A 14,292-nucleotide genomic window follows, 5' to 3' on the forward strand; every position below is an offset into this window, starting at 1 on the left:
CTGTCTTTTAATTATTTCAAAAAAATATCTGTCAATGCCGTCCTCATTATTTCGATACATGAGAACAGCGACCAGCACTGCATAATGCGGCTATAAGATGAATCAGGGAAAGAGAGAATAATGGCTTCTGGTTTTATTTTTGCTGCCTCCAGTCTTTAATGTTACTGGTCTTTTAAGTTTAGCCAAAACACACACACACACACACACACACACACACACACACACACACACACACACACACACACACACACACACACACACACACACACACACACACACACACACACACACACACACACACACACACACACACACACACACACACACACACACACACACACACACACACACACACACATTATGTTAGAAACCAGGAAATGACGGTGTTTACAACATTTGAAGAAGTCACCTTGGACTCTAGAAAACATATTTCTTTTTAGATAACCTATGTTTTTATACATACAGTTTAACAGAGTAAATTATTAATGTCTTGAACACGCAGTGTTACATGATGGAGCAGGTGAAGCCGCAGCAGTCCTTCAGCTGTGTAACTCGAGTTTTATTGAAAAATGGCAGCGATGTCTGCTGCGATTTGGACGCCACCTTCTGATCTGGCAAAACACCTGATAGTAAAGGAGAAGTGAAAGTAAAGTATTTGATTAGACACATCGTACTGTGTTTCTCTACCTTTACATTTAAAGTTATATTATGTACTAATACTTCTCCAGACTGAAATGTGACCTTAATCTGAAAAACCAACAGATAATGTGCCTTTATTGTGAAAAACAATTTATAATGTGCCCTTACTCTGAAAAACAAACTCGTAATGTACATTTATTCTGAAAAACAAACTGATAATGTGCCCTTACTCTGAAAAACAAACTCGTAATGTACATTTATTCTGAAAAACAAACTGATAAGGTGCCTTTATACTGAAAAACAAACTGATAATGTGCCTTTATTCTGAAAAATAAACTGGTAATGTACTTTTATTCTGAAAAACAAACTGGTAATGTACTTTTATTATGAAAAACAAACTGATAATGTGCCCTTATTTTGAAAAACAAACTGATAATGTACTTTTATTATGAAAAACAAACTGATAATGTGCCCTTATTTTGAAAAACAAACTGATATAGAGCCTTTATTCAGATAACTAACTGACATAGAGCCTTTATTCAGATAACTAACTGATATAGAGCCTTTATTCAGATAACTAACTGATATAGATCCTTTATTCAGATAACAAACTGATATAGAGCCTTTATTCAGATAACAAACTGATAGAGAGCCTTTATTCAGATAACTAACTGATAGAGAGCCTTTATTCAGATAACTAACTGATATAGAGCCTTTATTCAGATAACTAACTGATATAGAGCCTTTATTCAGATAACTAACTGATATAGAGCCTTTATTCAGATAACAAACTGATAGAGAGCCTTTATTCAGATAACAAACTGATAGAGAGCCTTTATTCAGATAACAAACTGATAGAGAGCCTTTATTCAGATAACAAACTGATAGAGAGCCTTTATTCAGATAACAAACTGATAGAGAGCCTTTATTCTAATAACAAACTGATATAGAGCCTTTATTCAGATAACTAACTGATAGAGAGCCTTTATTCAGATAACTAACTGATATAGAGCCTTTATTCAGATAACAAACTGATATAGAGCCTTTATTCAGATAACTAACTGATATAGAGCCTTTATTCAGATAACAAACTGATATAGAGCCTTTATTCAGATAACAAACTGATATAGAGCCTTTATTCAGATAACAAACTGATAGAGAGCCTTTATTCAGATAACTAACTGATATAGAGCCTTTATTCAGATAACTAACTGATATAGAGCATTTATTCAGATAACTAACTGATATAGAGCCTTTATTCAGATAACAAACTGATAAAGAGCCTTTACTCAGATAACTAACTGATAAAGAGCCTTTATTCAGATAACTAACTGATATAGAGCCTTTATTCAGATAACAAACTGATATAGAGCCTTTATTCAGATAACAAACTGATAGAGAGCCTTTATTCAGATAACAAACTGATATAGAGCCTTTATTCAGATAACTAACTGATATAGAGCCTTTATTCAGATAACTAACTGATATAGAGCCTTTATTCAGATAACAAACTGATAAAGAGCCTTTATTCAGATAACAAACTGATATAGAGCCTTTATTCAGATAACAAACTGATAATGTGCCTTTATTCTGAAAAACAACTGATAATGTACCTTTATACTGAAAAACAAACTGGTAATGTGCTCTTATTCTGAAAAACAAACTGGTAATGTGCCCTTATTCTGAAAAACAAACTGGTAATGTACCTTTATTCTGAAAAACAAACTGATAATGTGCTCTTATTCTGAAAAACAAACTGGTAATGTACTTTTATTCTGAAAAACAAACCGATAATGTGCTCGTATTTTGAAAAACAAACTGGTAATGTGCCCTTGTTCTGAAAAACAAACTGATAATGGGCTATTATTCTGAAAAACGAAATGATAATGTGCCCTTATTCTGAAAAACAAACTAATAATTTGCCCTTATTCTGAAAAACAAACTGATAATGTGCCCTTATTCTGAAAAAACGAACTTTTTTAGTAGTGAGTTTGCACTGACAGCCTCATGGCTAGACTCACCTTTTAAAGCCAATGTCTTGGGAAATTTGGACTGTAGGAAGGCTGCCATTTCTCTGTCCTCTTCTCTTTCCCTGTGGAGGAGAATATGCCCTTGTTTTTTATTTGCCAAGTATGTGGTTCTAATATTTTCTTAATCATGGTAAATGTCACTCGGCTGCATTTTGTGAGAAACCGAGGAGATGGGCACGACCGACAAATCCTCAGGAAAGGATTTTGATCTACTGTGAGAGGAGTGAACCCACAGCACACCATCCTCTACCCAGTTTGTTTTTCACAAACACGTCAATAATGCAGGATTCCGCAGTCTGAGAGCATGAGACAAATGTCACTCAAAACTGCTTATCAGTGAAGGCAGCTAACAATAGCACCACAAACAACAAATCTGAGTGACGGTGGACCTGTTGTTAACATTTATGTGAATGTGATACAACGATCAAATAATAACATTTTAAATTCAATGAATGGGCCAAATGAGAATAATATGAATTGGTTTTTCTAATAGTTATTGAATATGGGAACTTTTTACTAAGTAGAGACATAGTTGTCCAGTATAGAAATACAATACGGCATTGAATTGGCATCATTAGGTCAGACAATTTGGAAGCTATTGAATAAAATCACAACTTTTCAATAATGAAACTGCTTAATTTTCATTTGAATAACTATATAAAATAGAAAAATACACTATATCCCATAAAAAACAAGTGTGTCCTATGTTGTAATCACAATGCTGCATTGATCTGGAGTCGAAGGGTCACATAACCTGGAAGCTATTGAATAAAATACAAACTTTAAACTATTGAAAATGCTACAGTATTAATAGAAAATAGATAAAACACACTAAAATCCTTTTAAAAAGAAATGTGTCTTACTTGGTTAGTAACATATGACAATTCTGCATTGATTTAGAGTCGTAAGCTCACATGACATAGAAGCTATTTAAATCAATCTAATTTTCAATAAAATAAATTCCTACATTTGTACAACAATGTTCATAAAAAGTAAAAAAAGCGGTAAAATCCCATTAAAATCGGAGTGTCCTACTTGTCTTATCATACAATGCTATGGAAGCTTTTGAAATAAATAGGACACCCTTGATAGTTAGTATTTGTCCAGGATATTCTCATATGGAAACACAAGTTGCAGAGAAATTGAACTTAAGTTGTTGAGGAAAATCAGACTTATCAAAATGCTAAAAGCGAGTTGTAATCCTTCAAAATGGCAAACCTATGCCTTGATAAAAATTCCCAGAAACCCATTGTTTTGTAAACAGAGTGCAGTGCAGCGACGTGCAGTCAGTGGAGGCAGGGGAGGCAGAGCCTCACCTGTCATACTCCAATGTAACGGAAAAACAATTAAAGAAAAACTAAATAATAATAATAATAAAATGTCTCCACTGATCTTGTGTAAATGTGATTTCTGTATGATTCCAATCGCATTTTATAGTCAAAATCAGCAAATTTGCCGAGCTCCGCTACGGGAGCGATAAGAAGTGAGGCAAGCACGAGCACTGCCTCACGTAAGCCCACAGTAACTTGCTGGAGCGCGGGCACTAATTTAGCGCGGCCACTTATTTTGTGAGCGCGCTCAAGCCATTTACTGTGGGGTGACGCATTCTGAGGGGAGGCACAGATGAGCTCTGCCTCAATTCAGAATGTGTCACCCCACAGAAACTGGCTGGTAAGCGGGCCCTAAGCGCATGCCTGTTACCATCTCACTGTAGGTCACCAATGTGATGTTTGTAGATCCCTTTATTACATTTATCCTCGCCATCCATAGTCTCTAAATAACTTATTTCACGTATATATCATATTTAGGCTCGCTGGTCTTATCATACAACGGCAATGAAACAATTACATGGGGAGGCAGCCATAACCTCTGCCGCACTGAAGGGGGCGCACGTGAGCCCACAGGTTCTTGTTGCTACTGTTATTCTACCGCAAACAACAAACAAAACTTTTGAAACTACAGGAAGATACGGAGGACTTTTACAAAACAGTAATAGAGATTGTTGTCCAGAAGGATAGCATGGACTTATATTCATCTTCAAGTCAAGGTAAGACCACAACTGTAATTAAAATGGGATCTTACTTAGAAAGAACAATCCAATATTTAGATTTTGGGTATCCTTTTGTTGATCGGTCTGTTTAAAATTAATCATAGCATCAGACTAAAAAAGCTTTTGAAAATAACAGAATATTTCGATTAAGGTCAAAATAGGCTATAATATTTGTAAATCTGACTGAAAGAGTCAGTGCCTCACCAGCCATGAACCTCACCGCACGTCACTGGTGCAGTGTAATGTCTGCATAACTAAGTCAAAGTCTCTTTTCCAATCGATTGATTTAATAACCTCACCTCAGCCTTTCAAACTCCACATCGTCCACCAGGAAGTCTCTGGTCTCCACCAGCTTGTTGATCTGCTGCAGAAGCTCCTCTTCCCGCTTTCTGTCTCCATTGGATTTGTCATTTTCTGTTTAAAAATCACATAATCCTTACATAAAATACAGCCTCCAGTGTTAACATAATTAAGAATTATATTCCTGGTCTGATACAGTCAAAGCTATATTTCACAGAACAGAAAATGTAATACTCTATTTATTATGTTTATTAATGGTGTGTGTATAACGTAATTTCACATGTAAAACTGATTAATTGCAAATAATTGAACAAGCTAATTTCCATAGGAGCACTGGTAGCTTGCCTCATTAAAGTGGCTCTACGAGGCTGTGTTTGCAGCTAGATGCTAACCTCTGCAAGCTAGCATTATTGTGAAACACAGTGACTGACCATGCTAACTTGTTGATGTTTAGCAGACAGCTTACAGCTATTATGTTAACGTCTTGTAAGAAGGTAAAAATCTAATGTTAGGATATAAAGGAACTACAGCACGGTCACATGACTTCACATCACCACCGCTAAGCTAAAAGAGGCTAATGTTTCTATCTTTCTTAAGCGGTGAGGGTCAACTAAGTGTGATTTAGTGCTGATACAGCATTCCAACTACTTGTTCTTCGACGCACACAATTCTTTATTATTGCGCCGTTATTTTGCGCCTCTTCTTCTCCCACATTCCACATCGCAGAAACTCTGTTCAAACATCAAAACGTTCAGCTCGGTCGGGAATCAATGGCTATTACTTTTCTTATTCATAACTTTCATAATTCCAGAGATACATCCCATAATTCATCACATTTTTAACATTGAAGTCAATGGAGAAACTATTCAGACTTGAACAATCTTCATGCAACTTCAACTGCTAACTGCTCCTTCATACTTTCACCCAGAAACCTCATTCCAACTTTAAAATGTTACACATCTTTCTGACATTATTCGTGTTACACAACTTTTAAATCTGATTCGTACTTGTAGAGATATTAAACATTGTTCAGACCTTGGTAAAGAGGCCTTCTTCAGATTTAGAGTGCGTGATGTCACAGCTAGAGTGGAGGACAGATTGAAATTCGCCTTCATATTTATTTTTAAACCTGCCATAATTCCCAAACCCTACATTCCTGAGACATCATTTTTCATGAGAAACGTAGGAAAACATCTCGTAGCTTGAAAAATCAAAAAATATTAAGCAAAACAATTAAACAAAATGTCTCTTGAGGGCATGAAGTGACAAAAACTTTCAACATTTCTCCATTAAAGCCCATTGTAAATTCAGGCTCATCTTTCCTCACAGCAGCAGCCTTTAGTTCATCTGCCAAAAAGGCCACATTATTGACCCGAAAGTACACAAAAAGCACACTTCAGATGCTCAGGGTTCTTCAGATGCTTCATGCTTTGAAATTTCACCGATATCTGTTACGGTTCTTCAACAAAACGTTCACATGTAAGAGGTTTATCTCTCATTCAGAACAATGCAAATGCGCTCCTCTCACTGATTACTGCACGTCACCATGGAAACCTTTGATCTCTGGACATGTCGTTAGCTCAAATATAAACACCTGTGTCACGGAACACGATGATGTCATAACTCCAACTGACATGCTCAGAGCAGCAGACTTCAGAAAATGGTTAACACAGCTCTACATCAAATCTGATGTTACGTAATGTGGTGTTACTATGGCAACGCATCCCTCACCATAAAACAGCAGCAGACTTCAGATAATGGTTAATGGTCCGGCCTTCAACAGCTCTATGTCAATTATGGGTTGTCATCATATGCCGTTTCCATGGAAACGCATCCCTCGCCATAAAACACGATGTCGCTGTAACTCCAATGGACACGGTCCGATCGTCCCCCAAACTTCGCTTGTATATCACCGGTCCATGCCTCAACAGCTCTACGCCAAATCTGAGATCTCACCATAGGCTGTTTTCATGGAAACGCATCCCTTGCCAAAAAACACGATGTTGTCGTAACGCCTATGAAAATGTTCAAAAAGTGCTCAAACTTCACATGTGTGCTAACAGTCCAGCCTTGAACACATCTACGGGACAGTTTTGAGATTTCTTCAAATGCCGTTGCCATGGCAACACAATGCTCGCCATGAAACACGGTTTTCTCATAACTTCAGTGAAAATGCTCCAAACGGCCCAAAACTTCACAGGTTTGGTAACGATGCAGCCATCAACATATCTAAGCGTATTATGGGGTGTAATCAAATGCCGTTGCCATGGCGACAGATCATTAGCCATCAAGTCAGTTCAAAAGTTTGCAGTTCAAATATTCTGCTGCTTTTCCAAGCCTTTTTACTTTCTTTTCTTCTCTTATCACACATTCAAGTCCCCAGTGTTCATGTATCATTTCAATCTAAATTGTTCACTTTCTTCTTACACATTACATTTCAGCATAGCAGTTTAGCGTCAGCTTTCCAGCATAAAGCATTCCCTCTAGCAATTTCTTCAGGAATTGCATTCTCTAGTTTTAGCCTAAAGTTGAACTAACAGATATTATATATATTATTATTCTTATATTTATATTATTAACCTAGAATGCCCTAATAGGCTATCGGACATCTTTTGTTCTTCATGCTTTAAATGAATATTTTTCCCTTTAACCTTTCCTTCAGATTGTTCCCATTTTCAATTCATCACAAAACGAATAAAGATGTCTTAGATGAGTCCTATTAACAAATAGGACCGCAGCTTGAGCTAGCCACTTATGCTAACTCGATGTTAACATCCAACTGCAAGCTAGTCACTTTCTTTCTTCTATTCTTTGCCATTTTATATCAAATACAAACACTTTAGGAGAATGAATGTAGCATATACACTAAGAGGCAGTCCAAATAGACACTTTTCATATTTCAAATACTTGTTTTTGGAAAAGCATGCTTATAATTGCTACTTAGCAGGGAAAAAAGGTAAAGTTGAGCTAGCTAGCATGGCAATGAAAGACAGTTCTAAAGTTAGCCTCCTAATCAGTTTCGTACGCCTCTTTAGCAACATTTTTATTGAAAGCACAACCATCTTCTACACCAGCGACGTGCAGTCCGGGGAGGCAGGGGAGGCAGAGCCTCTCCTGTCATACTCCAATGTAACGGGGAAAAAACTAAAGAAAAATAATAATAAAATGTCTCCACTGATCTGTGTTGTAAATGTGATTTCTGTATGATTCCAATCGCTTTTTATAGTCAAAATCGGCAAATTTACCGAGCTCCGCTACAACTACATGGGAGCGATGAGAAGTGAGGCAGGGATGAGCTCTGCCTCCCGTAACCCCACAGTAACTGGCTGGAGCGCGGGCACTAATTTAGCGCAGGCACTTATTTTGTGCCCGCGCTCCAAGCCAGTTACTGTGGGGTAAGGTGAGGCACAGATGAGCTCTGCCTCATCTCAGATGCGTCACCCCACAGAAACTGGCTGGACCGCAGGCACTAAGCGCATGCCTGTTACCATCTCACTGTAGGTCACCAATGTAATGTTTGTAGATCCCTTTATTACATGTGTCCTCGCCATCCATAGTCTCTAAATAACTTATTTCACGTATATATGATATTTAGGCCCGCTGGTCTCATCATACAACGGCAATGAGAAAGCACCAGGAGAGGCAGCCATAACCTCTGCCGCACTGAAGGGGGCATACGTGAGCCCACAGGTTCTTGTTGCTACTGTTATTCTACGCAGACACGGTAGATGCAAACAACAGACTAGACTTTTGAAACTACAGGAAGATAAGGAGGACTTTTACAAAAAAGTAATAGAGATTGTTGTCCAGAAGGATAGCATGGACTTCATCGTCAATGTAAGACCACAATTGTAATGAAAATGGGATCTTACTAAGAGAGAACAATCCAATATTTAGATTGTGGGTATCCTTTTGTTGATCGGTCTGTTTAAAATTAATCGAAGCATCAGACTAAAAAAGCGTTTGAAAATAACAGAATATTTCGATTAAGGTCAAAATATAATATTTGTAATCTGACTCTGAAAGAGTCAGTGCCTCACCAGCCATGAACCTCACCGCACATCACTGTTCTACACTATACTGCACTAGAGCTGTCATCCAAATCTTAATGAATATTAATGTGGAATATGAGTATTTGAGTTCATTCAGAGAGTAGACATTATATAACCAAAGCTCAAGTGGAAAATGGGAAAGCCTTGAGAGGATCGTTGTCTGTGTTTCAGGCGAGGTAATTGGATGTGAAACGTTTTATTTGTATTCAGCTTGTACAGAAAGTGTGTTGAAATCCCTCCAGTCTTTGTCTCTAAGGTAACTGCTGGTCAGAAAAAGGCATAGCTACGGTTTCGCTGGCATCTCTTCAATGATAACACGGCAAATAATAACTAAAATCGACATTTCCTGAGAGTGACTCGTTTTTCATTTACCTGGAATTGAGACAAGTTTCTGCAGCTCTGTCTTCAGCGTCGTGATTTCTTTGCAAAGCTGAATGTCGTCCATCCTGAGTGGAAAACAGACAAACAAACAAATATTTTGCAGGAAAACAGGCTATATCTGTGCCTCTTCTTTAAAAACACAACATGGATATTGTATCATGGCAGCAAAGCAATTTCCTTCCCATACAAACATAAGTGTGAAATTGACTTAAACAGAAACACACTGACAGCGATGTCCGTGAGATTATTAGCTGGAAAAACACGGCCACGCTGCCCTCTGTGTCTCAGCTGACAGTATCTGATCTCAATTCACCATCAAACATCAGGAGCTGTCACACCAGTGTTTGTGTGTGTGTGTGTGTGTGTGTGTGTGTGTGTGTGTGTGTGTGTGTGTGTGTGTGTGTGTGTGTGTGTGTGTGTGTGTGTGTGTGTGTGTGTGTGTGTGTGTGTGTGTGTGTGTGTGTGTGTGTGTGTGTGTGTGTGTGTGTGTGTGTGTGTGTGTGTGTGTGTGTGTGTGTGTTTGAGTCTATGTGTATGTGAGCTGTTATTATAGTGATGGCATAAACAGGGAAATGACTGTGATTGAAAAATGGACTCTCAGCTCTTGGTCAATAACAAAAATAGGGTTCACTTCAGTGTCCTTCAGCAGAGGGTATTATATATTTCAGGATGAGCAAAGTGCTGCCAGTTTGGAGAGTTTATTTAAAATGTTCCTGCATGAGAGTCTTCTTTGTGTCACAGTGAGTGTAAGATATGGAACTGCATTGACTGGCAAAAGTGGGATTTTAGTAGAAAATCACAAATCAACGGCCATGCGAGCAGCTCTGTTGCAATGCTAACCTGCTCATGGGCCTGGCTAGCATTTGTTAATTAGTAATGATTAAGATGAAAGTCAGTATCAATTATCTGTCTAAAAAACTCTCCAGTCTTGACAAACATGGTGGACATACCAAAGAATATAAGAAGGGACTGACCAATCAAAAGAAAGACATTAATAATCCTAAAAAAAGTGGAAAATATAAACATAAATCCAATCAGAGGCAACATAAAGGTCTGACAAAGTGAAGCCATGTGGCAGTGCCTTACATCTATTTTTATTTATTTATTTATTTATTTATTTGACAGGGACAGTGCACATTGATTGACATTAATGTAAATGTAAAAGTTTATGGTCTCAATCGCTAGTTCGAAGTCTTCTTTGTAAAAATATTGCCCCATTCAGTGTAAAATAGGTGATATATCAGGGTCTGCAACATTTTGATTGCCTAAATGTTTATGTCCAGCATTCGGTTGTACTAAAAGACACATAAAGGAGTTGGCTGTTAATTATTTTCATTACTATGTCCTCTTCTTTCATCTACCAACTCTCCCCACAATGGTTGAGCTTCAGTTATTGTATTTGTTTCACTTGATACAATACATTTCACAACATGCAGGAAAACAACATGATTGATAGTGATGTTGTGCATCCCTTTGTTAGCCTCTGGATGCAGAGGATTATGGATAAAAGTGAAAACATGATGTGTGAAACTGAAAGGCTAAACTTAAAAGACCAGTAACATTAAAGACTGGAGGCAGCAAAAATAAAACCAGAAGCCATTATTATCTCTTTCCCTGATTCATCTTATAGCCGCATTATGCAGAGCTGGTCGCTGAGGACGGCATTGACAGAAAAAAATTGAAATAATTAAAAGACAGGATAAGAGAGATAACAGAGAAATGGGCATCCTTTGAGATCTGGAAAGAACATGTGGGTATGTCTCTCTCTGGTGTGTGTGTGTGTGTGTGTGTGTGTGTGTGTGTGTGTGTGTGTGTGTGTGTGTGTGTGTGTGTGTGTGTGTGTGTGTGTGTGTGTGTGTGTGTGTGTGTGTGTGTGTGTGTGTGTGTGTGTGTGTGTGTGTGTGTGTGTGTGTGTGTGTGTGTGTGTGTGTGTGTGTGTATGTGCATGTGTGTGTTGTGTGGCCTAGCATTACTATACTTGTGGGGACCTAAATCTGTTTACACAGTCCCCATGAGACAAAATGGAGGTCCCCATGAGGGGAATCATTAATTTTAGGGTGAAGACTTGGTTAGGTTTAGGGTTAGGGTAAGGGTAAGGTTAAGGGTTAGGGTTAGGGTTAGGCATGTGTTGGTTTGTGTCTCTCTTATTTTAAATGTGCAATTCTTACATGTATCTCAGCTCCGATTCCCTCCGTACCAAAATGTCTCTTATCCGCTCAATTTTACTCAGCTCTCCTTCGATGTCCTCAATCGTAATCGTGGAGTCCGCCATGGAAACAACATCCTCTGCTGGAAAACAAACAACAACAAAACACATTTTTCTGGGTCTGATAACGGGATAAGTAGAGATACACATATTCAAATAATTCAACTATTATCATCAAACCATTGACACAACATCAATGTGAAGCAACTACTGTAAACTACTGTATTGTGACAATTTAAAAGAAAACATGGTGGACAGTAGACCCTAAAAAAGGCATTTGGACATTTCAGGTGAAGTAAGTGGCTCTTTTATGCTTATTTTCAGGTTCATGTTACTATTTATTGTCTCTACTGGGACATGTTTCCATGCTTTAATGTTCAAAAAGCTCTTTATTTTTCCCATACTGCCTGTGCTGCAGCACCTCTTTTCACCCTCTGTCTGAAACCAGAGCCCAGTCACAGGGATGTTTGCCTTTACAGAACATTTACAAGCACTAAAACCTATATAACACACTACAGGAAAGGAAAAAACCCCAAGGCACCTTTAAATCTTCCCTGGAACCAATTCACCATCCCGCTCTGACCAAACTTCTGTGTACTTCCTCCCACTAATTCCTCAAGCATCACTAAATCAAATTAAATCAAATTTAGTAAAATAGCTGCTCTGCCCCTCCTCCTCACCATGAGTCTCGGTCGGATCAGCTTTTAATTACCAGACCTCGTGTGAAAAGACAATCGCACTGGATCACCGGGGATCATCTACACACACACACTCCCCAAACACACACACACACATATCTGCTGAATCCACAACTTCATTCATGTGTATTATCACATCCATGCACACACACACAAACACACACACTCAAGTATAAGTAGTGATACCACAGTGTTGAAATACTTTGTTACAAGTAAAAGTATTGCATTTAAATTCAAGGTAAGTATAGAAGTCTTAGCATCAATATAGATAAGATATATATACGTTTTTATTTGTATATGATTTATTGTTATATTAGTTGAAAGCTCCATTCTGATTGGTCAATTTGGTCATTCCAGAGGTTGTTAATTTTCCAATTTATTCCAAAAATAACTTTGATAACAATTAAATGCAAATACTTTTACTGGTTGTTTGTTCTACGCTACAAACTGAGTCATTATTTCTATAAATGTTGTCACTATAATGTCTTACAGGATCTTTCTTTCATTGCAAAGTTAATTTTTATTATTTTATTGGTTGTGTAAATGTGTTTCCATAGCGACCTGATGCTTTAATTATACTGTAATATCTGCAGAAAGTTGGGGCCATGCACACATCGCTTCTTTTGCTAATGACTTAAAACAGCAACATAATGAAAGCACGCATCCAGTGAAATGTAAACACTAAATGACTTCTAATTATAACTTACTTGATTTCTGCGTTGCTCCCTCCACCTGCGTCTTCTCCAAAGAGCCGTACTGCTTTGAGGATCTTCTCTCCTTTTCCATATTGTTAAAAAAAAATGCTGCTTTTTCAGGACTCTGCGACACAAAGATCTGCAGCCTGAAAAATATGTAGATACCGACCAAGTGCTCAGTGTGGAATATAACGAGAGGAGCTGCAAACATATGCTCACACACTCCTTCCCATACACTGGATAAATGGAGCTCCTTCCTATAACAAAGGTTGATGCTCTGCAGGACGCCACCTGCTGGCAGAATCGCAGCATGACGAGAGGTGACGAGAGGGAAGTATATTTGAGTGGTGGTTTACAACGGTATTCAGATCCTTTACATTTCTCTAGTATCTCACTTAAAATTATGAATAAGAAATGCTGAAAAAAAGTCAAAATTCTGAGAAAAGTCGCAATTCTAAAAAAAAAAAAAATATTGGAAGAAAGCTGGAAGCAAAACAGAAAGAATAGCATAACAGTTAAAAGGAGAAATGTAAAAGAAAAAATATGTTTATTTGTTTTTGGGTGCACTGTCCCTTAAAGTCAACATTTCTGAAAAAAGTCAACATTTCTGAAGAAATTCAACGTTGCTTGAATAAACCAAAATTCTGAAGAAATTCAAAATTCTGTGAATAAAGTAAAAATTCTGGAAAAAAAAAATTCTGAGAAAAAAGTGAAAATCCTGAGAATATTCTGAAGAAAATCAATTTTCCTTGAGAAAGTCAAATTTCTGAAAAAAAAAAAATATCTGAAGAAATTCAAAATTTCTGGAAAAAAGTCAAAATATCTGAAGAAATTCAATTTCCCTTGAAAAAGTAAAAATTCTGTGAAAAGTAAAAATTCAAAAAAAGTAAAAATTCTGTGAAAAGTCACAAATTGAAGTGAAAATATTGGAAGAAAGCCGGACACCTATACAGATAAAATCTCTCAAACATTAGAAGCAAAACAGAAAGAATAGCACTACAGTAGAAAGGAAAAATGTAAAAGGGAAAATATGTTTATTTGTTTTTGGGTGCACTGTCCCTTTAAGACAACATATTTTATTTTCAACACACATCTCTAATGATTTCTAACAAATCAAAATACACATTTTGACATGTGGTATGTTTCGTGAAATTGAAATACAGGTTTGACAAACATTTTCCGACGGCGGGGCTAACAAAAGTGAGGAAATTGTAGGTCCTGTGCACCTGTCTGGACCTTCT

The 14,292-nt window shown here is 37.4% G+C and overlaps 1 protein-coding gene across 1 annotated transcript; it reads right to left on the bottom strand.

Moving 5' to 3' along the window:
* Positions 1–489: 489 nt before the first annotated feature.
* On the bottom strand, positions 490–13,146 carry zgc:171844 (uncharacterized protein LOC100151763 homolog). Its single transcript, XM_034127175.1, has 6 exons — positions 13,064–13,146; positions 11,621–11,741; positions 9,444–9,517; positions 5,019–5,133; positions 2,661–2,731; positions 490–623 (listed from the first exon to the last, which is right to left on the bottom strand). The coding sequence occupies exons 1-6, from the start codon at positions 13,140–13,142 to the stop codon at positions 505–507; spliced, it is 579 nt and encodes a 192-aa protein (XP_033983066.1). The 5' UTR covers positions 13,143–13,146; the 3' UTR covers positions 490–504.
* Between the last annotated feature and the right edge of the window lie 1,146 nt (positions 13,147–14,292).

This window comes from Trematomus bernacchii, unplaced genomic scaffold (genome assembly GCF_902827165.1).
Source record: "Trematomus bernacchii unplaced genomic scaffold, fTreBer1.1, whole genome shotgun sequence".
NCBI lineage: Eukaryota > Metazoa > Chordata > Actinopteri > Perciformes > Nototheniidae > Trematomus > Trematomus bernacchii.